Genomic DNA, 27,645 nt, shown 5'->3' on the forward strand with positions numbered 1-27,645 from the left:
ACAGAGTTGGTGAATTTCTTCCGCTGGAGCAACCAGAGCTGTCAGACTCGATATCAACTGAGTCGGCACTGACCACCGTGGCCATGGAAGCCCGACGCAAGGTCTCCTCGTCAGTCTTTAGGGCTTGCACCCCTTCGTCTGGTATTATAGTGACGTTGCGGCAGAAAGGGCACACTACAAAGGTCAGCAACAAGCTGTGACACACCAACTTCCTGAGACAGTGCAGGCAAATGTTGTGCCCACATTGTAATGTTTTTGGCTCCCTTGACTTGGACGAGACCTTGTAAATCTCACAGCATATGGTGCACTCTCCAGGACTGTCCGCCATCTGGGCCTCCAGAGCTGGCAGATCCATGCTGCCCACTTTTGCTTGAGATCTTCTTGACCAAAATGTAGAGTCTTCCTTCAATTAATGGACATCCCATGCATTGCTAGCATCGGCTGCTCCCCGTGTACTTGTCACCATGCCTTGAGACTGGTTTCTTTTGCTCTTTGGTAAAACCTGGTTTAGATGTAGACTGGATGTCTGGAACCTCAAGTTTATCGAAACAAATTTTTATAGTCCCATAATATAACATTACCAGACAGGAAGACGTCAGGATCTCCACCACCTTATTGGGCCAAGACTGGATGTTGGAAATTTCCGTAAATCAAGGATAGTTCTCGGGATCGCTCTGGAGGAGTAGTAGAAATTTTAGAATTGCTCAGTCCAACAAAGCGCTCACCAAGATTAATTTGTGACCTGCTACTTCTACATTCAGACCATCAATGGTCAGCAGATCTTCTGTCTTCCAGTCAGCTTCTCGGTAAATCAGCTCCCACTCTGCCACGATGCCATTCTTCAAAATTCTTCCTGTCTTGGATTTTTCCACTTTAGGGCAGATTTTCCAGACTGGGCCTTTAATGCTTAATCCTTGCCCTTGTGAATTGTCCTCAGAATGGCTGCTCGGACCTTCTTGCGATGCTGATTTTATGCAGTGTGGTGTGGACTTCGAGTCCATATTCCGGGCACGGTCAGTGGATTTTATTACTAAATAACATGAGTGTTCCTACTCTGGGTTACAATGGGAGTAGTTGTATAGGGCGTTTGTGGGGTGTGCTGCACTTTGGCTGGACTCCTGCAGAGTTTGCTGTTGTCCTGAGGGGACAGGGGTTAATGTCGAACATATAGAAAAGCTATTCCTGTAACTACAAGAACACTGGGGGGGGGGGCACAGACAGCTACACTGACATTTTTAGGAGCATGGGGAAAAGTACTACAACTTTCCAATACTACGTTTCTACGTTTATATTTCTCAGCATTTTCCAGATCTCTGCTTGCTGTCAGTGAAGGAACGTCCATCTAGTTCATGTCCAGATGACACAGATGTACAGCTCAACAAAGTGTAGTAGTAATACAAGGGAAAGCTTTTCAACCCCAGACTGTATATCTGAATGGTCCTATTCACTGAGAGCAAACAGACATTGGAGAGAAATTAAGACTAGCGATTCCTACTGGTGAGTGGAGCCCCTAAATTATCAAGGGGCTCTGGCCTCTTAATGAATCAGCTGATCAAAGCCACACCACATTAACGCCTATCTTACACCAGAGAACTGGCACAGATGGGTTGGTAAATTTCCCCCACTGACAGGCCTTAGGAAATAAAATCAGTCTCCTGCCATACTTTTGTTAGTGTTAACAGCCCCCAGTCCAGGCTGTATGCAACTCTAACAAACCTTCAGGTGTGCTCTTTTGCTTTATAATGATGGGACTGAGTTGCAATACCACATACAAACTGTAAATAGGTGTGGCGCTGTTTTTCTAATCCCTTTAAACAGACATTATTTAAAGAAAAACACGGGCTCTACATTCTCCATGCAAAGGCACTTTTTATTTTAAGGACAGGTCTTGGTGTAGAGTCGGGGACTTCCCCACACTATGGGGTGAGGGGTACATCACAGTGTACAGAGCAAAATGGCACACAGACTTGATACAGGTCACAACATATGATCAACATCCATGAAGACCGTTCTAGGTATAGGGACAGTGACATGTTGGGGAATATACGGCATCAATGTAATATCTCTGGGAGGACGAAATACAGAAGGGATTGATAATGCACAAGAAATATGGTGATTAACCCTCTGCTGGTACACAAGTTCTGGGGTCCCATTGATTATGAGAATGGGGGTCCTATGTACCCCATGTAAATGGAGTGGAAGTAAAGAACAAACGCTAATGCTCCATTCAAGTGGGGGACATAGGACCCCTCGATTGTTGTGATCAGCAGGGTCTCAAAAGTTTTACAGAAAGACTATGACAAATCTTATTGCTCATGATTTTGGGTATGGGATAAGTCACCTTTAGAGGAACGTCTCAGGTGAACGGTTACTAGCTGATAATGCGATGTCCCATTTACACCATTTTACATAACAAAGCAAAGTTAGGGGTCAAAAATCTCCCAGAATGCCCCCTCACCTGACAGACCCTCCTCATTTGTTCCTGCACAGTTTAACCATGCGGTCAATAATTTGCCTGCTGTCCTGGAGGGGGCCAGAGTCCTGTTACACATGAGTGTGCCATGGCTGGTAAGTCTTATGACCCAAACTAACCAGGTTATAGCTGGGGGCCACATCGTTCACGAGATCATGGGGCGCTAAGTCCCCTACGCATGCATGCCACAGCTCCATTCACATAGAGGGGGGACTTCTCGTGATCACTGGGGGTTCTCAGCGACCAGACCCTATAGCAGCTATTCAGGTTGCTGCTTTCATGTTCAGAACAGCTTCTGATTGGTTGCAATGGGTAACGTATAATTCACTGGGACTTAACCTAGTAGTTTCCGTATCAGGCGAAATTCACACATGGCGGCAGTGAATTAGCCGCACAATCCACTTATGTCATATCTAGATTTTGCGGCCGATCAAATATGGAAAAGTACAGCACAGGTTAAAGCACAAGTAAACCCCCCACCCCCCAGGTAATTACATTGCAGGAAGCCCTATAGGACTGAAGACATGCATCATTCTTGTCTGCAGTAGCCCTAAAAACAGACACATTTACAATATGTATAAAAATACTGAAGATATATATATAAAAAAAACAAAACAAAAAAACTGATGAAGATAACACCGAATACGCCTCGGCCATTAAAGGGTTAAAGGGATGCGGAAGGAGACCGGCGTGCAGTCATAGCATGGACATTAGGCCTCAAAGGCTGGTAACCCATAACAACCAATCAGGCCTCAGTATGTAGCTTTTTTTTTTTTTTAAATGTAGATTGTGAGCCCCATATAGGGATCACAATGTACATTTTTCTTTCCCTATCAGTATGTCTTTGTAGAATGGGAGGAAATCCATGCAAATACGGGGAGAACATACAAACTCCTTGCAGATTTTGTTCCTGGTGGGATTCAAACCCAGGACTCCAGCACTGCAAGGCTGCAGTGCTAACCACTGAGCCACCGTGTTGCCCCTATCAGCTTGTAGCTTCTATACTGCTCAGAGCTGCACTCTAATTGGCTGCTATGGGTTACCGGTGTCTGCGGCCTAATGGTTTCAGTGCATTGGGGTGTAATAAGGAATGTCTGGAGATGGAGGCAAATTAAAGAATTACTACAGTGCAGGCTGCAGATTATTCCCCTCCAGTCCCGCAGCATGGTCTGTCTCAGGTCTCCTACACATTCACTAGGCCTCCATTTTGCCTGTGGATACACCGGGCCTCACAGAGGCCTTGTATACTCCCAGAGCTGAACAAGTATGGCCGTGGGACCAGACCAAATACCTCCCTCGATACTTATGTAAACATCCCCCAAAGTCACGGGGGCAGAATTATTAGGACAAGTCGTTCTCTGCCCTAAAAGGCAATAAAAACTTACTTATTTTTTTTGTGCAAAAATTTTCGCCTTTTTTTTTCAGTTTTGCACCATCCACACCACTTTCATGGACGGGTATATGGTGTGGTTGGGGGACTAAATTTATTATCATTTACGTCAGTTTACTGGTGCAAACATTGCCTGAAATCTATGGCAGCTACGGGCTGGTGGAGGGTGCGACTGAGAGGTGTAAATCATTCTTTGCCGGCACAGGAGATATGAAGACTGGCATTGAATACGCCAGTCTTCATAAATCTCTCCCAAAACTTGTGAGAGGTCCTGTGGGCTTTCATAGATGGGCTGGGGACAACCCCCTACCTGCCTGCACAAATGGGGATTCCAATGTTTTTTCGGTTTACGCACCTCTGACTCAAGTAATTGGCTATGAAAAGTTATGTGACTGGCGCCTTTCATGCATAGGAGCCATAGGTTCGGGCACATGACTCCCTTCAGGACAATCTGCAGAGACAGATGGCACTTGCTTTCTGACACAATAGCGCCCACTAGCTTCTTATTTAGGTATCCAAGTGATCTGTCTGGTGACCCATACCCATAGGGCACACCTAACAGCTTTGATGCGTTTTCACCGCAGCAGCATAGCGATTATAGTGACAGGAGGGAACACAACATAAATAGTCACAGCTTCTTTGCACAATTTTGTTTTTTTCACGTTTCTATCTATAGGGAATGAGGAGAACCTCTGATATTGGGGCTGGGAGGCCCAAACAGTCATGGTAACACATGCGGAGGAAGAGGGTCTCCCAACCAACATGGCATCTTTCATATATACAGCAGAGCATGATACGAGTAGTAGTACAAAGGCTAACATATAACCAAGAGCTCATAAAAAGTCCGTCAAGAGCTACAGATGGCCCGGACGTATTCCACACCACCATATAATGGAATAAATTAATCTATGGTACACAGACATTTACAAACAGACAAGAGACATAGAAATGGCTTTAGTGTTCTCACATCCTGCTGATATCTCATCCCAGGGCGCATCCAGCAGGGTGTAGAGGGAGCGCAAATGACCTGAAAGCACAACCTTTACACCTGAGACACTCAGTGTCACTATATAAAGCCACATGGGAAGTGGAGGAATATACAAGAAGCGAGCATCACCATCTGACTAGACCCTGTAATACCGTGACTATCCACAGGGGGCAGACAAGGAGAGCAGACTAGACTACACAAGGGGTTGGACTCGGCCCTAATCTATACTGCAGATGAAATAACAGTCCAATATTTTGTTCCTTCATTTAATGGCCTTCAGGAGAATGGCAGATGTCGCCTCTTGTTCTTAAGTGCTCTGGTAGATTCGAATACGCTGGCTGATGTCTCTGCGGCACAAGGGACATGTCTGGAGGGCGTCTCCACAGTTGATGCAGCAACAAACGTGGCCGCAGGGGAGGAATATTGATTGGGCCTAAAAATAAATAAATAAATAAAAAAGGACAGAGTTGTTATAGTGACCCTTCATGGGAGCTGCCAGCTCAGCCTTCACTAGCATGCATGAAAGCTCACCCACCCAAACTCATGGTTTACAGATACTATAACGATATGGTGTTCAATCTGCTTTTGTGATGCTACTCAGTCGCCCTCTATTGGTTACACTTCTAACCCATTACACCTTCAAAGGCAGACCCCTACTACCATGATAAGCATTCTCTATGTATACTATGCCACACTAGAGGCCGTGACTACAACAAATTGTCCAGGACTAGGATATTGATTATTGTGACCTCTTTCACTACTTACCAAGTATGGCGCCATATATGGTATAGTGGTTGTGCTTGGTATTGCAGCACAGCCTCTTTCATTTGAATGGGACTGAGCTGCAGCATGTAATTCAACAGCCGTTATATATCATGCCACCTGTCCATGTGGTCTCATATACTGTATATGGACATGACAACAAAGGCTCTTAAGGTCCAGATTTCTGAACACATTAGTAAAATTTCAGTAGCGATTTCTGCTCTTGCGTTATAAGGCTACAACCTATTCCTAAACACTTCAAAGAATGTCACAATTGTAAGCCAAAGGGTTTTAATGTGTCTGGCATTGACCATGTAAGTTTGGGGTCACGAGGTGGGGATTTAAAGAAAAGCCTCCCGCGTACGGAAACTAGATGGATAGTCACCCTTAATACAGCGTCCCCTTTCGGTTTAAACAAAGCAGTTACCGTATATACTTGAGTATAAGCCGACTTTTTCATCACATTTTTCATGCTAATAAAGCTCTCCTCGGCTTATACACAAGTCAGTGTCCACGGAGCACAGAAAACTGGAAGGACCTGGAAGGGGGAGGTCCTTTAGTGCTACTGCTCTGTGATTGGCTTGTCATGAGGTCACGTGACTGTGATGTCATCAAAGGTCCTGTAGCCACTGGTATGTAACATCTGTAGATAAGGTTGAGTCTAAATCCTAGTAGCTCCGCCCACACGAGTCCGATCACATGGTCATGACGTCATCAGAGGTCCTGTAGCACACTAGGATTTAGCATCTACCCTGCAGATGAGTGACCAGGATTCATTGTGTCTTATAGAAGATGTCTGTTGTATGGAGGAGAGGAAGCTACAGTAACGTGACACACACAGGGACCTTCCTTTAGTTACTCTGCCTATTAATGTCAGGCATTTGGGGTTATTAATTTAATTTCAGTAACTCCATGTGCCTCACATTAATAGCAGTTAACCCCATCATGTCCCTCCTATTAACCCCTGTGTGCCCCATATAAGGGTTACTAATACTTGAGACACATGAGGGTACTAATGAAGGACCTTAATTATGAAGATACCTAATTATTACCTCCATATGTCTCACATCTCAGTAACCCTTATGTGAGGCACACAGGGGGGGTTAATGTGAGGGACATGATGGGGTTAACTGCTATTACTATGATCCCCATGGAGTTACTAAGCTGCAATGCACATGACCAGACTTTTTATCTGCAATGGTGGATTTCCCCCCTCGGCTTATACTCGAGTCAATAAGTTTTCCCAGTTTTTGTGGTAAAATTAGGGGTCTCAGCTTATATTCAGGTCGGCTTATACTCGAGTATATACGGTAGTTTCCATTCTTTTTTGTACTATGACATATGTTATTGTTTTTACATGGCAGTATTTGTGGCCTTTCGTTTATGTGTTGTCCTTTGCTTGATCCTTTGGTGTCGTTTAATTGTTTTTTGTTACTCTCTTCTATTGAGGTTTGCTATTTATTTATTTGGATTTATTTTTGTGTGTCTGAGCTGATGGAACACGTATTTGGATATTGAAATTTCTAACTCACTGATTATCTTCACGTCGACTTCGACTTGGCTTTTTATTTTCCATCATTTATCTTTCATGTATTTTTTATGCTTTTATTTTTCATATTTATTATTCTCTATATCTGTTTCCACTTGTTGATTTAGGTATTTTTTTATTTTTTTTTTTACGTTGGACCTCTTTGTACCGTATTATTATGTATAACACGATCAGTATTGAATTACTGTCCTAGCTGACGCTTTGTCTTATTCACATTTTAATTCTTTTTTTTGTATTGTCACTATTTATATATTTGGTTGTCCATGTTTTTCACAGATTTTTTTTATGTTTTCGCTTCAATGTTGTGTCCCATCTTCATTCACACATGTTCTTACTCCACTCATTCATACCTACCTAAAAATCAGAGGTGCTGTGCGTTCCCTTGATGCGCTGGCCTCACGTGACTGGCCTGCATCTATGTGGTCATGTGACCAGCACATCTATGACATTGCCGGCGCAGTGCTACTCCCGTGACGCCACAATAGGGCCGTATATGTATACCTTTCTGTGATTACTATTATTTTTGTGTATTGATTATTAATATCTTGCCCCTTTGAACGTTTGTCTCTGATGTTCTCTGTATGTCATCTGGCATATTTCCATCTGCCCTGCTGTGTCATGATTTTAATATAAAATGATTAATGCGTATTTTATATGCATTATTTCATAAATTTATATTTTTTATATTAATCAATGGTATTATTAATCTTTTGGCCACAATCCTTTCTACTTGGTAGTGAGCTGAAACATGTCCATGTGATCAATATACGTGATGTCATAACCTAAGAAGACAGGAGGTGACACCCCCTTGTCTTGCTACCTTATACAGGCTATATCTCACCTCTAGCTCCATGCACACCACACACTCAGAGATCCTGTTAACCACATCAGGTGTTGTAGGTGTGGTTGGGCTGGGCTGGCTCGCTGCAGGAGCGCTGGGTTCCATCTCTGAGGGTTTCAGTTCATCCATAGATTTCGGCAATTCTGTTTCTAGGTGAAAAACATTCACATTTCAACACTATATTTCACATTACAACAGTATATAGGAGAAAAGATCATAAGTCATCAGTGTATAGAAGGTGCCAAGTGATCCATAGGTTGTATTTCCTCCCTGGAGCCAGTTGGCATGGCTAGAGATGTGATGGGTCTTCATAGTGGCTCTGGCAATAAAGGGGTGGGGTCTCAAATCTTACTTCACAAATCCTTTATATATCATAACTACCAAGGCTATCTAAGGACAAAACTTTCTGGGCCAACCTAATGTACTGAGTTTTTCTTTGTTAAATCCATGTCATGCTCCACCCCCACAGTACCTGCACTACGCATTGCATACTTTTACACAGAATTGCACATATAAATTACCTCTCCTGAGTCTCAGAATTTCTGCTGCCTTCTCAATAATGGATATCTGCAAGCCGACCTCCTCAACACCAATCTGCAACGAGAGACAGATGAGCAATACAACCCCATAGAGAATCCACCAAAACTCTTCCTTGGCCATGGTAAATCACCTGGATCTTGTACCATTAACCCTTTGGACATTACCTTCTTAAGATCAGCAGGTGTCATCTTCTCCAGCATCTCCAGACAGAACCTATGATGAGCAAATATAGGCAAATACTTGTCTGCAGAAAGCTCCTTGAGAAGGTCCACCAGTTCTTGTTCCAGCCCCTCTTCCTAAGAAACCAATACAAGACCGTGAATTCCGGTGAAGATCAAGGAGTTGTCGACAGATTAAAGAGCGACCTAGAACCTACCTGGAGCCTGAGCGATAGAGGTTTCTGGTTCAGAAGCCTCTGGTACTGGATCAACCAATAGTTCTCTTGCCTGGCCTCGCTCTTTGCGTCCATTTCCATCTGGATACACATTGAAGATATCCCATTAGTGACTTGACTTGAGTGGCCACAAAGTGTAGTATAGTTCTATGTCATGATCAGGGGCTTGTCTGGTTTGGAAAGCCCATTTTCCAAGATGCTATGAGTAGAGGCGTCCTTGACTGGAAACCTGAAAATGGTTACTCTGTGCCATGCATAGGCATTTCAGATCCTCTACACACTACACTGGTTTCAATGGGAACAGTGCAATACCTCATATGGTGCTGCAGAGAAACTGAACACAGGTTACCCAGTAGACCACAGTCGTTCACTCGAGGTTTCAGTAGTGGAGCAACCTATGACTAGACAATCTTCGAGGGGCCGTCTAGCAAAAACAGATAGTTCTAAAGTGAACTACCCTCTGGACTTGGAGGAAACAAGAACTTACCAGTACGGCCAACAGCTCCTCTTCTCTTTGTTTCTTGTCCTTAAGAAGTTGCTGCAGGAGGTCACTTAGAGCCCGGCGTTGCTCTGCTATCAAACTCTGGTGCAACAAAAACATAGTCAAAAAGAGGAGGAAATTCAGCATGGGAAGAGGAGCTGTCGTGGTTTTGAGGATCTGTAGCCACAGATTCCTAACCCAATTGTCTAAACATTGCTCATGGTGGAGGGGTATTGGGGCAAGCATGATCCATGAATGGGGGTGAGATGCTGGAAGGAAGCAATGGTGCAAAAAAACCCAAAAAGCTTATGAAATGAGAAATTATCTAAGACGTGACTAGTTGTGATCTGGACTGTGTATCTGGAGCCAGGTCAGGACTGCAAAAACATGTGCTTGGAAACCCATGCTAAAAATATACCTAGTTACCCTACAAAAAAAAACAGATCAATCACACATAGGGGCATATAGTGGTGAGAGAAAGGATTACCTAAAAGGCGACAGAAAACTGTAACCTGCAGTACCAGTGTTTACCATACACAGGTGAGGTCTTTTCCATAGATAACCATGGCACAGAGCCATCCTGTACAATAGCCAATGAAGACCAAATGTTAATAACTTTGGAATTATGTGAATTTTTTTTTTTTTTAGAAAAAGAGGAGATGCTGGCCCTTTAAATATATAATAAGGAACCATCAAGAAGAGAGTATACAAAGATCTGCTCACCACTATATAGGAATAATATTAGGACGTGATCTGGATTTATTTAACTATCGACACATAGCAATAAAACATCAAAAATACAAGAAGACAAGAAGTTATTAAAGAAGAACAAAAATCTAAAGACATTTAAGAAACATAAAAGTAGGACACAAGATTTATAACAACATAGTCTCATCTGTATTCAGTCCAGAATATCGAGCGTAACTCTGGAGTATAATACAGGATGTAACAGGATCAGTACAGGATAAGTAATGTAATGTATGTACACAGTGACTGTAGCAGCAGAATAGTGAGTGCAGCTCTGGAGTATAATACAGGATGTAACTCAGTATCAGTACAGGATAAGTAATGTAATGTATGTACACAGTGACTACACCAGCAGAATAGTGAGCGCAGCTCTGGAGTATAATACAGGATGTAACTCAGGATCAGTACAGTATAAGTAATGTAAAGTATGTACACAGTGACTGCTCCAGCAGAATAGTGAGCGCAGCTCTGGAGTATAATACAGGATGTAACTCAGGATCAGTACAGGATAAGTAATGTAATGTATGTACACAGTGACTACACCAGCAGAATAGTGAGTGCAGCTCTGGAGTATAATACAGGATGTAACTCAGTATCAGTACAGGATAAGTAATGTATGTACACAGTGACTACACCAGCAGAATAGTGAGCGCAGCTCTGGAGTATAATACAGGATGTAACTCAGTATCAGTACAGGAGAAGTAATGTAATGTATGTACACAGTGACTGCACCAGCAGAATAGTGAGTGCAGCTCTGGCGTATAATACAGGATGTAACTCAGGATCAGTACAGGATAAGTAATGTAATGTATTGTAATGTATGTACACAGTGACTGAACCAGCAAAATTTGTGAGTACAGCTCTGGAGTATAATACAGGAGGTAACTCAGGATCTGTATGGAATAGCTGTTTTTGCAAGGGGGGGTCTGTCACCTACAAGGCAATACACCTGCGGTATTACATGAGGCCATCCAGGTAATGAATAATCATATAACACTTTGGTGTTTTTTTACCAGCTCTCACTGTGCCCATAGAGCTGCGCACAGGGTGATCCCTTAATACATATGGACAGGGATTGTCCACGCACAACATGATATTAGATCCGAAGCTTCTTTCATGAGATCTGTAGCTACCCTGTGGAGCTAGAAATAATGGGCAGAGCTGTGAAACCTAACCTATATTCTCATGGTTGACGACTGCTATTGCATTATTTTTAGGTGAAGCAACTTTTTGAACTTTCAAGTTATTATAAGCTGGATTATTATTTTTCTAAACTTTATATATATATTTTACTATAATTATATACATTTTATTAACTCTATGTAGTCCGACCACAAAGAGACAAGACACAGGACGCCCAATTGTTAGTGATGGCAAAACTCTGGCAAGAACAAGACTGACAAACGGACAAGACAGACTAAAGACCAAGAAGTAACTACGCAAGATTAGACAAAAGACTCCAACGTGGCACAGGCAGCCATATTGTTATCTGAAGCAACAGTCAGCGAAACACGAGGCACCGATTATCTCACACCGGAAAATCCCAATTTTCTGATGAATTTAATGTTAGAACCCACAAGATGGTCCCGATTCTAGTGACTTCCACCTACAGTACTATCACACCACCGGGCGCAGTCCTTATGGGGGTAGCAATAATTGGAGAACCCTCCCATCACCCGATCTGCTCATGAGGTCGAGGTTTGCAAAAATTAAACATAAAAGAAGCTTTGGGGGATTTGATTCTGAGACCCTGGGGTAACCACATACCTGGAGTTCCTCCGTTTCCAGTTCTTGCCTCTTTACCTCCAGCTGAGTCAGTTGCATTAACTCAGCCTCTATTAATAAAATCTAGACAGAAGATGAGACAGCAGGGTTCGGGTAAACAGATCTTGCTATCAAGAGCCATCGTGCGCACGCAGCAAAGCCTTGGGGATGGGGGGGGGAGGAAGGGTTTGGATGACCCCTGCAACAACTTAGGGGTTAACTCCCATCAGTGCATTACGTTAGATACTGCATGCATCTAGGTACGGCATTCTCATCACATGGCACTGTATAGTGTAGATACGCCATAGCTTTATGCCCCATTATTGTTTCCCCTGCACAGTAGCGCCTCCTAGCCACTCAACTGTGCATTCTAATTTACTTGTGCAGAGCTGTGCTGAAGTTCCCAGCCCAGTGGGTGGCGCTGTGGAGGGGAAGGCTGCGTAAACTAGTGAGGCACATAGCTGCCAGTCTATCAAATAGCTCCACTATAAAACTAGAACTCTCAGTATGTTCCATTGACTTCTATGGAACTTCCAAAGAGAGAGATGCTGGGAGTTGTAGTTCCAAAACAGCTGGAATGCTAAAGGTTGTCTACTCCAATGTAGTGCTATGTAAAAAAAAAAAAAAGTGGAAAAACATGGCTGCTTTATTCTACAAACAGTGCCACACCTGCTAATAGGTTGTGTGCAGTATTGCAGCTCAGCCTATTCACTTCAATGGATCTGGACTTCAATAGCCCATGCAACCTATGGACAGGTGTGGTGCTGTTATTGGAAGGAAGCAGCCATGTTTTTCTAATCATTGACAACCCCTTTAACTATAGACAAAGATTCTGGCATTCAAAATGGCTTCCAAAACACATTCAATTTTTATTTCATACAAAAAAGAAAAACGCTTTGGTCCTGGCAGGGACCAAAACGTTTTTCTTTTGTGGGTGAAATAAAATTTGGATATGTTATGGAAGCTACTTTGAATGCTAGAATCTTTGTCTACTATTATACAGCTGTGATAAGCCTTTCTGGGCACTTGAATTGCACTGAGTGACAGAACATTACTACTTTTATGGTCAACCCCTTTAACTGTGTGAAGAGGACTTTTCAGTATCTCCATCAACTGAAGCGCTTAACACTGGTCCTGATGCAGTTGCTATTTTTTTCTCTAGCCCACACCGTTCATGAGCAAACAGTGCTGGTAGTTTTGGTAGGTTAAGTAGACTCTCTAATGGCAAGACGGTGGTGTAAGGAAGGAGTTGCCTTGGGACGGTGACTTAGAGCTTCAATCAGAGGTAGACCATGTCAGATCTCTGAGTCATGCCCCTTGTTCTGTCCCTGCCTAACATAACGCACTCAAGATTAGGGAGTCTAGTTACCAAATCAGGCACCAAAACAAACAGCACTGATTGCACGGGAATGGCGGAGGCTAGAGAAAGAATTCTAACTGTGCCGAAATCCGTGGAGGGACGGCTACTAATGGCTGTAAAGTGGACAAATGTCCTCTTTAAGTAACATCTGCAGAATATACTGGAAGTATCCTAAGAAAAAGGAGCAGCAGGGAAGGCAGAAATCTGAAAGGGAGCCCAATATAGCTAAAAGTAAACTTATGGGATTGCTAGTTAAGCAATTTCCTACATTTTTGGTGCATAGAGGCTTCTAAAAAGCCTCCATAGAACGACGGCTTCACACAGAGGGTTAATGCAGGATAGTCGCCGTCCATAGTTTTTTTTTTTTTGGGGGGGTATCAGTCTGGAATCTAAAGCTTGTTTATTCAGGATACAATTTGCTTTGAACATCAAGCAGATGTCAGAAATTGCCAACATCTTATATTGATGGGGATCTTATATGAACTGTCCCACAGTGATAAGATCTTAGGAAAAAAGTTCTGCTTCCCGGAGACCAGCAGTGGCGAGGTGACTAGTAGCCGCTGATCTCCGTCCACAGAAGTCAAGCAAGCATATTAACCTAGCAGTCAAAAATGACACTATAGACTTGTATATGGTGTGTCTCACTTCCGCACTGGGTATATATTACACTGAATGTATATGGAGATTCTCCTAATTTTCCTCATTTCAGATGTTGCGAGTAAAACGAAAAATAGCAAAGCCAGGTGGAGGAAGAGAGCAAAACAACATGCTAAAATGTCGGCAATGAAGGGGAGGAGCACAGCCTCTGGAGCAGTAACTACGTCTTATATATTAAATTCAGAGGGTCACAAGATTTACAATTTTGGAACATGCACCCCAATCTCGAATTGGGGGAGGGTGGGACTTTATTAAGTATTGTTTTCACAAACTTGTTGAGAAGTTTGGAGCCATTTTTTAAGTGGGAGCAACATCCAGTTTCAGAATACAGACGGAATTGTTGGTCCAGTCCAAAAAAAATGGCTTCTCTCACTAACCTAGAGGTAAATCCCTGAAATTGCCCCTCTTCTCCAGCGTACTCGCCTTCTATGTACACCCACCTGTTCTCGTATCTGCCTATGCATCAGATCCTTCTTCAGCTGCAGGGCCTCGAAGGCAGCCTTCTGGATTTCTGACTGGAAGAGAAAGAGTTAACATAGTTAGGCATGGGCTGCCCTGTGCAGTACAGGAGTTGTGGGTGCCCGCGAGGCGTATTCCGTACCTCCTGTAGGATCGCTCTGATGGCTTTGTTCTGATCCATCTGCTGCCAGGACTGGATCTTCTGAATTTTGCTATCCATTTCAGCCATGCTGTGAACAGAGGAAACCCGCGCGTCAAAACAAAATTACCTGTAAAAATAGCGAACGCCATGATGGAACCCCAAGGGACTCCACTAGGTGCCTTTGGTGGCCATTGTAGCTGCTATCTATAAAGGTGAATGGTCACGTAGAGGTCGCCACATGCGGCTGAAACTCCGTCTCCAATGATTGTGCGATTACACGATATAATTGTGTGATGATTGGTAGGCACAGGTGGGCGGGGTTTCTGCCTCATGCAACCTAAAAGGCTCCGTTCCCACAGAGTAACACGCCATGCATTCAGACACGTATATATATGTCAGAGTGTGAGCGCTCACAACAGATGCCATTCATTTCGATGTGTGCCGGCTCACACGCGCTACACATTGAAATCAATGGGTTAAAAAGCTTCCCATTGATTTCAATGTGTAGCGCGTGTGAGCCGACACACATTGAAATGAATGGCATCTGTTTTGAACGCTCACACTCTGACACTTGTATACGTGTCTGAATGCACGGCGCGTTACTCCGTGGGAATGGAGCCTAACTCTGAAAGAAAGAAAAGGGGGAGCTGAGAGAGGTCATAGTCTGAAACGGCATGCTGTAAGATCTATGAAGTAGCAGGACAGTCAGCTAAGTGAAGGAGTTGCACAGACTGTGCAGCCACAAAATGGCAGCATATTTAATGAAGACTATTAATAAAGTTGCTTAACTTTGACTTCAGGAAGCAAACAAGATCTTAAAGATGGACATATACTTTTCTGCCCCCCACACCCCCCAAAAAAGATCAAATATTAACTGGAGGCCACAGGTGGGCCGGTTTTGGGCCACATGTAACTAAGTGGGTATGCGCCCTATCAGTGACAGAATGGAGAGCAAAGAGAGAACATAGCCAGGAGCAGCATGCTGTAAGATCTATGCCAGAATAAGCAGAACAGTCAGCTTGGTGAAGGAGTTACACAGAATGTGCAGCAAAAAAATGATAAGGTATATTTACTGGAGACTATTTAGAAACTTTCTATATTGTGCTTTTAAGAAGCAAATAAAAACTTTTAGGGTATACAGTTTTCAATCTGAAACAGTGCCACTCTAATCTACAATTTCTGCCTGGTATTGCAGCTTGTATTCACTAATAGGAGGCTAAACTGCAATATGAGCCAGAGTCATGGACAAAGGTGGGGTCGTCTGAGTGACGCACTGTGCAGAGATAGGAGATAATTGATGGATAATCCCCGTTTCCAGCTCACAGTATAATCATTAGCAGACACTAACAGCTCGCTGGTTACTAGGTGACTTATGGCAGGCCCCTGCACAATCATTGAAAGTTCTGGGGTCTTGCTCTGGTCTGTGCTGTATTTTTCCATCTCACCTGGAGTAGGTCTGATAAACCATCTCTTGGCGCCGGGACTCGTAGGCCATCTGCAGCAGCTTGTTCTTGCAACTTTCTGCCAACATCTGCTGCATTGCAGCTGGAGAGAGAGAGGAAAGTATCTGTACAGTATTGTGTAAATGTTTAGAGCAAGTTGTAGTGCAAACAGGAGCTATACGGGGTTGCATCGCATCTGCAACCATGCCCATATGCTTAAGGGCCCATAGGCTACTTCAGCAGCAACACAGACAGACATTAGTATGCCCCTTTAACCTCTTTCTGACATCCACTGTACTGGTACAGCGGATGCCTGGCGTTTAAGTATGGCGGCCGCCATAAGCCCCGGATGTCTCCTGTATATACAGCAGACACCCAGCGCTAATGCCTACGATCAGTGCCTGCACTGATCTCGGGTATTAACCCCTCTCCATATCTGGCTTCCCATTGCTATGATAGCCAGGAGCCTTGTGAAGGCTCTCCGGCCTGTCATTGAATACGTCCTATTGCAGGCTACTCTATGTAGTCTGCAATAGAACTTCCGTATTTTTGCAATGCATTAGCATTGTAAGGCATTTCATTTGTTATCAGACCCCTTGGGGTTCAAGACCCCTAGGGGGTCTAACAAATACAAAAAAAATAAAATATAAAAAAGTAAAAAAAATTAAAATCATTCTCCTTTCCCTAGAACACATATAAAAGTACTTAAATACTGTGAAACACATATACATTAGGTATCCCTGTGTCTAAAAATGCCCGGTCTACAAATCTATAAAAATATTTTTCCCATATGGTTAACGTTGTAGTGTGTGTGTGTGTGTGTGTGGGGGGGGGGGAGTCAAAAGTGCTAAACTTTCACTCTTTTACCTCTGATAACAATTTGAAAAAAAGTGATCAAAGGAATAAAAATTCACCAAAATGTCATGGATAAAAAATACACCTGGTCGCGCAAAAAAGACTCCCTATGCATCCCTGTACACGGAAGTATAAAAAAGTTACAGGTGTCAGAATATGGTGACTTTTAGAAAAAATAATTTTTGGCACAATTTTGGATTTTTTTAAGGGGTTAAAATGTAAATAAAACCATATAAACTTGGTATCCTCGGAATCATACCGAAACATAGAATACAGGTGACATGTCATTTTGGCTACACAGTGAATGCTGTAAAAACGAAGCCCGTAAGAAAGTCGAACAAATTCACCCTTCAAACCCACCCCATTTTTTTCCAGCTTCTTAGTACATTGTACAGAATAATTAATGGTATCATGAAGAAAAATTTGTTGTGCAAACATTAAGACCTCATATGGCTCAGAGTGGAAAAATAAAAACGTTATTGGGTTTGGAAGGAAGGCGGGGGATGAAAAAAGAAAATGAAAATCGAAGAATGCCCACGGCGGGAAGAGGTTAAGTAGCAAGTCTTCTAATTCATCCTCATCACTTTCTGAGAACTCTATTCAGACTCAGAGAAAATGGTTGCAAATACGGTCACCCTTATTGCTACTCTAAGGTGTATGATGCAGCTTTCCGTTGCACCTGAACGCCATCATGTAGTCATATTGTCTTACCACAGGTGGAGATAGGTGCAGTACTTACAGGCTACTTCTTTACGGCGTAGATTTTCAGCCTCCTCCTGGGTAATTGCCATAAGGTGCTCCATTTTAATCCTGTAAAGCAGAAGACGTTCACTACGTGCAATGGAGCCTTATCATAAGAGACACACAGATAGTTAGATAGATAGATAGAATATAGAAAGTTGGAGACAAAAAGATATCCCAAAGCTGCAGGACAGGTCCGTCCATGTCAGAGAATAAGGAAGGTAAGCATTTACGTAATATGTTTATCCGCAGCCCCCACCTCTCATCCTCCAGGGATTTCAGGATGGACGCGCTCTGCTTCTGCCTGCAGATTAATGAGAAGATGGACAGAATCTAGTGTGAATACAACACTGCTCACAGCAGCAAATTGCCCTTATGTACTAACACTCATGCAGATTCGTCTCTCCATACTCAGTAGCGGAAAGAATGTAATATTCCATTTCTCCACTAGAGGGCGCTGCAGGGTAAATGTACGAATCGGCTTCGCCTAAAGACACGTGGTTGTTTACTCTATGCGAAGAGGTGGAGGCTAGGTGAGCTCATTTTCATGATCAGCAGGGGACACAAATGATATATGTCACTGGTGTGTACTAAGTCTTACCTGCGGTTGTCCTCCAGCAGATTTGAGATCCGGTACGAGATCCCCTTCTCCATCTGTTTGAGCTGATCCTGCAGCTTCTGTCGGTCGTTCTGCAGCTGCCGATGATGCGCCATCAAACCCTTCTCCAGCCGGGATTGTTCCTGTGCAAACAGAAAGTGAAGCTTCGGATCTATCTACACCAGAAGAGCCACCCACCTGCTTCCATGGCCCTGGTCACAGACTCTCACCTCTTTCACTGTCTGTAGGAACTCCGTCTTCTGAGAGTTGTTCTGTAAAAACTGAGCGTGTTCTCTCTGTCCCAGGTCCAGACGTCGCTCAAAATCCAGTTTTTCTAACATTTTCTGTTCCTGGGGGGGAGGGGAGAGGAAAAAATACATAATGGATTTCCAATATCACCTACCATTGTGGCCGGGTGTGCAGGTCATAGCTTGGCTGCAGCTCCTGTGCCCGCACAGTTACAAGGGACAACTATGACGCATAATTACAATATAGGGCAGAAAGGGGTTAAAAAATGTTTTAAAATTTCTAAATTTTGCCATTGATACAGCTTCTTTTCTGCGCCAGACTCACCTTCCTCTTCTCATATTCGGAAAACTTGTTCTGCAAGACAAATATGATGTAATTATAAGTGTATTACCTCTTCATTCCCTGCAATTCCATAATCAATTGGTACTACTAATTGAAACGGTGGGCCTGATGCAGCATGATGCTCCCGAGTAGCCCCTAGAGGCAGTATGATGCTCCCGAGTAGCCCCTAGAGGCAGTATGATGCTCCCCAGTGGCCAAAAGAGGCAGTATAATGCTCCCCAGTGGCCCCCACATTTTACAATGCTCTCACTAGTGCCCCCATAGTATATATAATGCTTTCCCCAGTGGCCTCCACAAAGTAACTATACTAATAAAACAATAAAACCTACCTAGCCCTGCTCCCCTGGGGCATCACATTGAGCAGAAGACATCACTAACAGCTACCTGAATGGTGGAGCAAGAGGATAAAAGCTTCTTGTTTTACCATTGCATTCAATTCTCTGTTACACGGATATAGTGAAATAAAGACATGCGGCCACCTTCCCTACAAAGTGTTGCTGCAGTCCTGGCAAGTTTCCATGGCACTCCAGTTGGGAATCACTGTTCTACACACTACAGGTCCAGGTTTACATTACCTATATTGTACTAATCGGGCTGCCATGGATTCTTCAACTCTGCAAGCTCATAGTACAGAGGTAGCGTATACAGCACTTAAACTCAGTGGCCAAAAGTCATGGGAAGGCATGTCCCAGTGTCGGATATGACGCTCAAACAGTGTGACATGATGTAGCCTATGGCGCTAGTGTTGCCAGGATATCTGAGCAGTCTGATGCAGACAGGTGTCTCATGAACATGGCAGCACGTCGCGAGTTAAGTGACTTTGAACGTGGATGATAATCGGAGCAAGACACAAGGGGTATAGCATTTTGGAGATTACCAAGGAGTTTGGGTTTCCAAGGTCAACAGTATTTGGGGTGGACCTGCAATATCGAAGAGACAACGTTGTCAGCCGCATAAACTGGCGCACCCGTCGGCCACGAGTGTTCGATAAATTGACGTCCTGATATCTCCGCAGAGTCGTACAGGGCTCTCAACGGAATACTGTGGGTCAAATCGCCGCCAATTTGAATGTGGGGCACTGAATGTGGGGTACGCCGAGAACTGCACCGCATAGGCTTCAACAGTTGACACCCTTTGCTGACGCCGCAACACAGAGCTCGAAGACTGGCATGGGCCCGCGACCATCGTCAATGAACCATGGGACAATGGCAGCATGAGGCATGGTCTGATGAATCACTGTTCCAGTGGTACAGAGCCGATGGACGTGTGAGAGTGTGGCGTATGGCCTATGAAGCCATGGATCCTGCATGCCAACAGGGACGTGTCCAGACGGGAAGTGGCTCCATTATGGTCTAGGCCGTGTTCACATGGTTACAATTGGGTCCCATTGTCCAGGTGTGGGGATCAAGGACCAGTGCTCAATACGTGCATCTTATGGTAGACCATCTGCACACCTTTCTGGTGTTGGAGTTCCCTGATGGGGATGCTGTGTACCAACAGGACAATGCAAGATGTCATCGGGACTCCCTTAATGAACACACCAGTGACCTCACGACCCTCGATTGGCCTGCCCGCTTGCCTGACCTCAACCCCATAGAGCATTTATGGGATGCTGTGGATACCAGTGTCCACTCCATGGAAAAAGCGCCAACTACACAGGACCATTTGTGGGCTACAGTGTAGACTGCGTGGATCAATATCCCTCCAGAACTCTTCCAACACCTTGCGGAGTTCATGCCTCGTTGTCTTGCTGCAGTTATCGGGGCTCGCGGAGGGGCGACCCACTATTAACGGTGCATCTGGTACCTTCCCATGACTTTTGGCCACTCAGTGTATATTCTATTGACAGCACTAGGATGTCGTGATGAAATTGCCTTCTCTCCCCATAAACAGAAAGAGGATCCTTATCTCTGTTCACAATGACAGCGCTTTGCTGAATCCATTGCATAATTAATACCAACCTGCCATTCAGTTTCTTCTTTCATAGACAAGAGAAGAGCGCCATCGACTGTGTCGGTCTCAGCATCGCAGGTGTTGTTCTCCAAGACAGAGAGCAAGTACTGGGAGGGTGGGCAGTATTCAATGCCAAGATCTGAGGGGGAAGAAAATTGGATAATGGCGGTGAACCATGAGGGTGGCAGGACACACAGTGGCTGCTGTGAGACAATTGCACGCTGCCGAAACAACCAACCAAAAGACTCCCCAGAATTATAGCTACCTTTGCACAGAAACTGTTGGATTGCTTCGGTCCCCTCGCTGCACACCGAAGCTGGAGGAAAGACCATGGTCGAAGCGTCCAGAGTCAGGGTCTAAGAAGAAAGGGGGAGATGCCATGATTATACAGGAAGAATAATAGGTGACTAGAAGGGTTGTCCATGTTGAGAACAATATGGCTGCTTTATTCCAAAAACAGCACCACACCTGTCCATAGGTACTACCTGGTGCTATAATTCCTATTAATGTAAAAGAGTCTGAGCTGCAATATCAAATACAACCTGTAGATGTAGGTGTGGTGTTGTTCTTTGAAGAAATCAGCCATATTTTTCTCTTCCTGTACACTCCCTTTAAGTCATCCTATCCTGCTGTCTTGTCTGATTTTGGGAAAGCTGAATGACAACCAATATGGCTGCATTGCTGCTTGCAAAGTGTTGTTTCCAGATCACTTAGTTTTCATGCTTCTGTTATGGGGGTTCAAAATAGAAGAACCTCCCTCCCATATTCCTCAGACAACTCCTTTAAAAAGATTTTCCAAGACTTATATATTGATGACCTGTCCTTAAGATAGGTCATGAATACATGATCAGTGGGGGTCCAATGCCCACGGGCTTGCTACTGCTGCTGTACCATTGGTCACACGGTACAGCAGCAGCTCAGTCCTATTCCAAGTGATTGGGGCTGAGTTGCAATACCAAGCACAACCACTATGCACTGTATTCCCCGAATGTTGCAGTCACTCCAACCAGCTGATGAGTATCGGACACCCCCACTGATCACATATTAGTGACCTACCCTAAGTCACCATTTACGAGGACCAGTCTGATATGCAGTATATTACTGTATATGATTTATCCATTACCTCTAATGTGCGAACATTGGCCAGAGCCGGGGGCAGCTCAGTCAGTCTATTTTCGCTGATGTTCAATGTACGCAGGCAGCGCAGACCGCCAACCGTAGGTGGGAGCAGTTTCAGCTTATTCCCTGGTAAGGCAAATAATACAGACATGTCAGACAGAAGTAGATAAGGGGCTGCCCAGCGCCACTTATCTTCCATTATCTGCTTTCTATCAGTGAATGGACTCCCAACTTGTCTGCTGGCAACACAGCTGCAGGGATGGAGCACTTGACTCGAGGGGTGCAGCTGTGTGAGCAGGATGCGTCTGGGCGTCTCAGTGGAGGCAAAGATGTTCCCATTCACTGACAGCAAACAGAATCTATGGTTCTTACCATTCACATTCAAGGTCTGGAGCTGGACCAAGTCCCCAATGGAGTCCGGGAGGGAACGCAAGACGTTCCGCTCCACGTTCAGCACCTTATGGATGATAAAACAGAAAGGAGACTGCACTTTACAGTACCAAGTTCTGCTCCAAATGTATAGCCCCCCTTACAGTCTGTAGGTTCTATCACTCCCAATAAAACTTCACATCAGGGTCCCTCATGTTGGGATCACTTACCCGCAGGGACCTCAGCTGGCCGATGTCTGCAGGGAGAGATGAGATCTGATTGTCGTGGAGATCAAGAACCTGAGAAAAGAGGAATCGGGTCGGGTTCAATCATATCTGGGGGTAGGTGATCTATATATATAGGGGGTCGCGAGGACTTACCTTCAAGGTGCATAAGTCTAATATATGGCAGGACTTGGGGACCAACTGAGTTAAAAAATTGCTGTGAAGAATCAACACCTGTAAGGAGAGACCTAGGCTTAGAAGGCCTTCCCTGAAACACTCTGTACTGCTGGTAACACAATGTCTCCTACTATAAGTCTGTGTCCTGCTTTCACCCCCATATAACATAGTCCAGGGACAGTAGGATCCATTACTGACCTTCTTCTGTAGGACCCGACAGGTAGACAAAGCAGCATCAGGAACCTGAACATAAGAGACAGCGAGACGATGGAGATTGTTAAATAGACAGGTAGGTAGGTACGTAGGTAGATACATAGATAGATAGAAGTATTACCTCTGATAATTCACATTTTGAGATATCCAGGATGTCATCTGCTCCGGCTTCCTTGGCCTGGAAACAAAGGACAACTGTTTCTGATTCTCAGAGCTTGCACTCAAAAATAAAGAGACATTGCCTTATGTTGCAGCGCTGAACTTATCCCTATCTGTTCCTTCTGCATTTCACATACCATGATAGTACAAACTCAGCTCTGCCTTAAAGGAAAAGAATCTTAAAGCGACTGATGTGACTGATCTTGTCTATGGGTATAGTATACAGTCATTTGTTTGTACAGATAGAGTTAAACATTTTAAAAAGACGTCAACAAAAATAAATGACACCAATATTGGCCATGATTCAGATGCTGCACCAGCTCTGCTGAATCACTGCCAGAGCACATAATAACAGAGGAGCGGCCTGGACCTGGGGTTAAAAATAAGATCTATGACTGTGATGGAAATCTGAGGGACTCCCCTGACCTGGAGCTGATGGTCAGTGATGGAGGACGAGCTTCTCAGTGCAACACTCCTGTATAGGGTGGCTCCACATAGAGAAGTTGTGTGTGAGGTCACTGCCTGGCATCAGCTCACATTCCCTCAGATAATAGAGCAGCGACTCCACTTACCAGACACATCTGATATTCCAGCCGTTTTCTCGCCTCCCCGCTCTGCTTCTGCTTCCTGAAGAAAAGAGGCATCATATCTGGCAGCACAATCCTCCGACAACCGGCCAGCTGTAAGAGAAGACATGCAGCGCTCAATCCTCCAGAGGACTGACAGCCTGACAACTCCAGATACTACCGGACCACTCCCTGACAGCAGCTGCAATCAGAGGGCTCGCTGTGTACAGGAGGGAGGGAGCGAGAACCACACACTGAGAGGACAGGGCTGTACACTGACAGAGGAGAGAACCGCACAGTGACAAAGGAGAGGAGAGAATTGCACAGTGACAGAGGAGAGGAGAGAACCGCACAGTGACAGAGGAGAGGAGAGAGGACCGCACAGTGACAGTGGAGAGGAGAGAGGACCGCACAGTGACAGAGGGGAGGAGAGAGGACCGCACAGTGACAGTGGGGAGGAGAGAACCGCATAGTGACAGAGGGGAGGAGAGAGGACCGCACAGTGACAGTGGGGAGGAGAGAACCGCATAGTGACAGAGGGGAGGAGAGGACCGCACAGTGACAGTGGGGAGGAGAGAACCGCATAGTGACAGAGGGGAGGAGAGAGGACCGCACAGTGACAGTGGGGAGGAGAGAGGACCGCACAGTGACAGTGGGGAGGAGAGAATCGCATAGTGACAGAGGGGAGGAGAGGACCGCACAGTGACAGTGGGGAGAAGAGAACCGCACAGTGACAGAGGGGAGGAGAGAATCGTATAGTGACAGAGGGGAGGAGAGAATCGCACAGTGACAGAGGAGAAGAGAACCGCACAGTGACAGAGGAGAAGAGAGAGGACCACACAGTGACAGTGGGGAGGAGAGAACCGCACAGTGACAGTGGGGAGGAGAGAACCGCATAGTGACAGAGGGGAGGAGAGAACCGCATAGTGACAGAGGGGAGGAGAGAACCGCATAGTGACAGAGGGGAGGAGAGGACCGCACAGTGACAGAGGGGAGGAGAGAGGACCACACAGTGACAGAGGGGAGGAGAGAGGACCACACAGTGACAGAGGAGAGAACCGCACAGTGACAGCAGAGAGGACCGCACAGTAACAGAGGAGAGGACTGCACAGTGACATTAGAGAGTAGGGAACTGGACAGTGACAGAGGAGAGGAGAGGACCACACAGTGACAGTGGAGAGGATAGAACTGCACACCAACACAGAGAGAACAGCAACAGATACATGCTCTATATTTCATACATATAGAATAAATGGTCCAAATGAAACAAATCCTAGACAGTAAGTAGGACCTCTGTTACAATGTGTCACGTCCACTCTCACATTGTAACTTCTCCTGTTAGCATCACTTTTGAGTTGAAAAGTAGTACAAGATCCACAATAAGGAGTAATCTAGGACAAAAACAAGGCAGAACTACACACTGACAATCAGGGGTAATCTAGAACAGAAACAGGTGAGAACTGCTCACTAACAGTCAGGGGTAATCAAGAAGAGACAGAAGAGAACTGTACACTGACAGTCAGGGGTACGCTACAATATCCCGACACTAGTAAAAATGCTTTTGACAGACAGGAGGCATCACAAGAACAATGTCTCAATAAACTGGATTTTGTAATTTTTGCGACAGACTCCTTGTCATAGAGTGCAGCTCCATAAACCATATAATAATGTGACAAGAATGTATGAATCACAGCGAGGTATATATATATATATATATATATATATATATATATGTGCAATAATAATATACAGGATACACAGGACACAACCCGCTCAGCTCTACTACACTATAAGTAATGTGACACAATATACATAGAAGGTGACAGAGTGCTGGAGTCCAGATATGTTTCTGACACTTGTGTGGTCCAGGACGGATCTTGAGTAGGCCTCAGCCCAAGTGTAGATCCTTGTCTCATTACTGGGCCAGAATAGGCTGCAGCTCCTGCATTGCAGTGCAGTTACATGAGGTGTGTGGATCTGTCCTCTAACCCTGAGTCCGGTGAGACAATATTGCTCCTGTTTTGTTCATGTGGCTAGAAGTAAACCACACATATAGTTATGTTATCAGGAGTGTTTAGTTAGTTGCTCAGACGAGCAGGTTGTTTTTTTTTTTTTTTTTAACTGAAGTTAAGGCTGCATTTTGTTTTGCCAAGGGTTTATTTATTTTCCTGTTATTTTTTTACTAAATAAACCAGTTTGCTGCACATTTTGGGCTAGTTCACACAGAGTCTTTTGCGGGTGGATTTTGACGTGGAATCTGCCTGCAAAAAAAAGGCTCCCATTGACTTGAATGAGAGCTGCTCGCCTTTTTTAGCGCTAGCAAGAAAAAGAATCGAGATGCCCCTTCTTCCCGCAGATTCCACAGCTGAGACAGCCACGGCATGAGACTCAAATTTATTGGCATTTGCCAACTCCTGGACATTCAACTTTGCACAGAACAAATTATTCAATGAGAATATTTCATTCATTCAGATCTAGGATGCGTTATTTGAGTGATATATATATATATATATATATATATATATATATATATATATATATATATATACACACACACACACTAATAATATCCAGGATACACAGGACGCAACCTGCTCAGCTCTGCTACATTACAAGGGCTATAATAAGATATAATGTACTCATATGGACAGCATCACACGGAATCTAGGGTGATACAGTCTACTGAGCCAATGTATCTAATCCTATAATACATGGTACTGCCTGCTGAGCTGTGTAACTAATCCTATCATGTGTGATACAGTTTCTGGATTCTTTCATACCGGTAATACTCGATCACAATCACCCCTGATGTCACACATATACCAGAGAGCAGATAAGCAGCATTCCTATCAGGTGTATCTAGATATAGTCCCTGCCTGGATGACGTATACACTGATATAATCTGTCAATGTCACAGAGGAAGAAACATAGATCCTTTAATCTTGGCCCAGAACATATATATATACCAGTGGGAGTTTTCTATAAGTGTCTCTATCTAGGCCTATCATGATACTGCCTGCTCAGCTTTTTATTTTTTTATGTAGATTGTGAGCCCCATATAGGGATCACAATGTACATTTATTTTCCTTTTAGTATGTCTTTGGAGTATGGGAGGAAATCCACGCAAACACAGGGAGAACATACAAACTCCTTGTAGATGTTGTTCCCGGCGGGATACAAACCCAGGACTCCAGTGCTGCAAGGCTGCAGTGCTAACCACTGAGCCACCGTGTTGCCCCACTGCCTGCTCAGTTTTGTATCTAATCCGATCATGTGTGAGACTGTTGACTGAGTTGTGTATCTAATCCTATCATGTGTGATACTGTCTGTTGACTGTGTATCTAAGCCTATAGTATGTAATACGGTCTGAAAACTGAATATCTAATCCTATGGTGTGTGTGATATTGTCTGTGAGCGGAGTATCTAATCCTATGGTGTGTGTGATATTGTCTGTGAGCATAGTATCTAATCCTATGGTGTGTGATAATGTCTGTAAACTGAGTATCTAATCCTATGGTGTGTGTGATATTGTCTGTGAGCGGAGTATCTAATCCTATGGTGTGTGATACTGTCTGTGAGCCGTGTATCTAATCCTATGGTGTGTGATACTGTCTGTGAGCCGTGTATCTAATCCTATGGTGTGTGATACTGTCTGTGAGCCGTGTATCTAATCCTATGGTGTGTGATAATGTCTGTGAGCCGTGTATCTAATCCTATGGTGAGTGATAATGTCTGTAAACTGAGTATCTAATCCAATGGCCTGTGATACAGTCTATTACGTCAGAGTATTCTTAGTAGTATAGCTAGTAGTCCATAAGAAGCCAGTGAGGGGTGACAGGGCGGTTACTCACCGCTGGGGGGCGCTACACGGACACACCGGGACCACTCACCGTCCAGCCAGCTCCTTTACTGTAACCCTGCAGCCATCTGACGCTTCCTGGTTCCTAGTCGTCACGTGACCCACGTAGCACAACACTAACAGCACTCCCTCTAGCGGTCAGTAGGCGCACATCCGCATGCTGGGACTTGTAGTTCTGCCTTGACCAGTACGTCCTTATGACTAGGTTTCACAGGTTAGTAAATGACAGACT

At 44.4% G+C, this 27,645-nt stretch overlaps 1 protein-coding gene across 2 annotated transcripts; it reads right to left on the bottom strand.

The window, feature by feature from the left end:
- Positions 1 to 1,849: 1,849 nt before the first annotated feature.
- On the bottom strand, positions 1,850 to 27,645 carry LRSAM1 (leucine rich repeat and sterile alpha motif containing 1). Of its 2 annotated transcripts, none has more exons than XM_075259583.1 (25): positions 27,445 to 27,645; positions 23,561 to 23,668; positions 22,951 to 23,007; positions 22,815 to 22,859; positions 22,596 to 22,673; positions 22,446 to 22,514; positions 22,219 to 22,303; positions 21,851 to 21,972; positions 20,993 to 21,083; positions 20,736 to 20,866; positions 18,757 to 18,786; positions 18,414 to 18,533; positions 18,187 to 18,326; positions 17,845 to 17,889; positions 17,584 to 17,654; positions 15,993 to 16,092; positions 14,548 to 14,635; positions 14,387 to 14,461; positions 11,933 to 12,013; positions 9,425 to 9,520; positions 8,920 to 9,018; positions 8,708 to 8,839; positions 8,525 to 8,597; positions 8,004 to 8,152; positions 1,850 to 5,284 (listed from the first exon to the last, which is right to left on the bottom strand). In XM_075259583.1, exons 2-25 carry the CDS (start codon positions 23,633 to 23,635, stop codon positions 5,159 to 5,161), a joined length of 2,178 nt encoding a protein of 725 aa, XP_075115684.1. In that variant the 5' UTR covers positions 23,636 to 23,668; positions 27,445 to 27,645; the 3' UTR covers positions 1,850 to 5,158. The 2 variants fall into 2 exon arrangements, with proteins under 2 accessions (XP_075115684.1, XP_075115683.1); XM_075259582.1 differs by having other exon boundaries at positions 27,406 to 27,645.

This window comes from Leptodactylus fuscus, chromosome 11, assembly GCF_031893055.1.
Source record: "Leptodactylus fuscus isolate aLepFus1 chromosome 11, aLepFus1.hap2, whole genome shotgun sequence".
In the NCBI taxonomy this organism is placed as follows: Eukaryota; Metazoa; Chordata; class Amphibia; order Anura; family Leptodactylidae; genus Leptodactylus; species Leptodactylus fuscus.

What these genes read in the sequence shown, in the direction of transcription:
- LRSAM1 (XM_075259583.1), bottom strand. Translation starts at nt 23,635, where the DNA reads ATGATGCCTCTTTTCTTCAGGAAGCAGAAGCAGAGCGGGGAGGCGAGA. An exon ending in CAAAATGTGAATTATCAGAG is followed by an intron (nt 22,860 to 22,950) that starts GTAATACTTCTA and finishes TCTTATGTTCAG; the next exon opens with GTTCCTGATGCTGCTTTGTC. An exon ending in CTCTATCGCTCAGGCTCCAG is followed by an intron (nt 8,840 to 8,919) that starts GTAGGTTCTAGG and finishes TTGGTTTCTTAG; the next exon opens with GAAGAGGGGCTGGAACAAGA.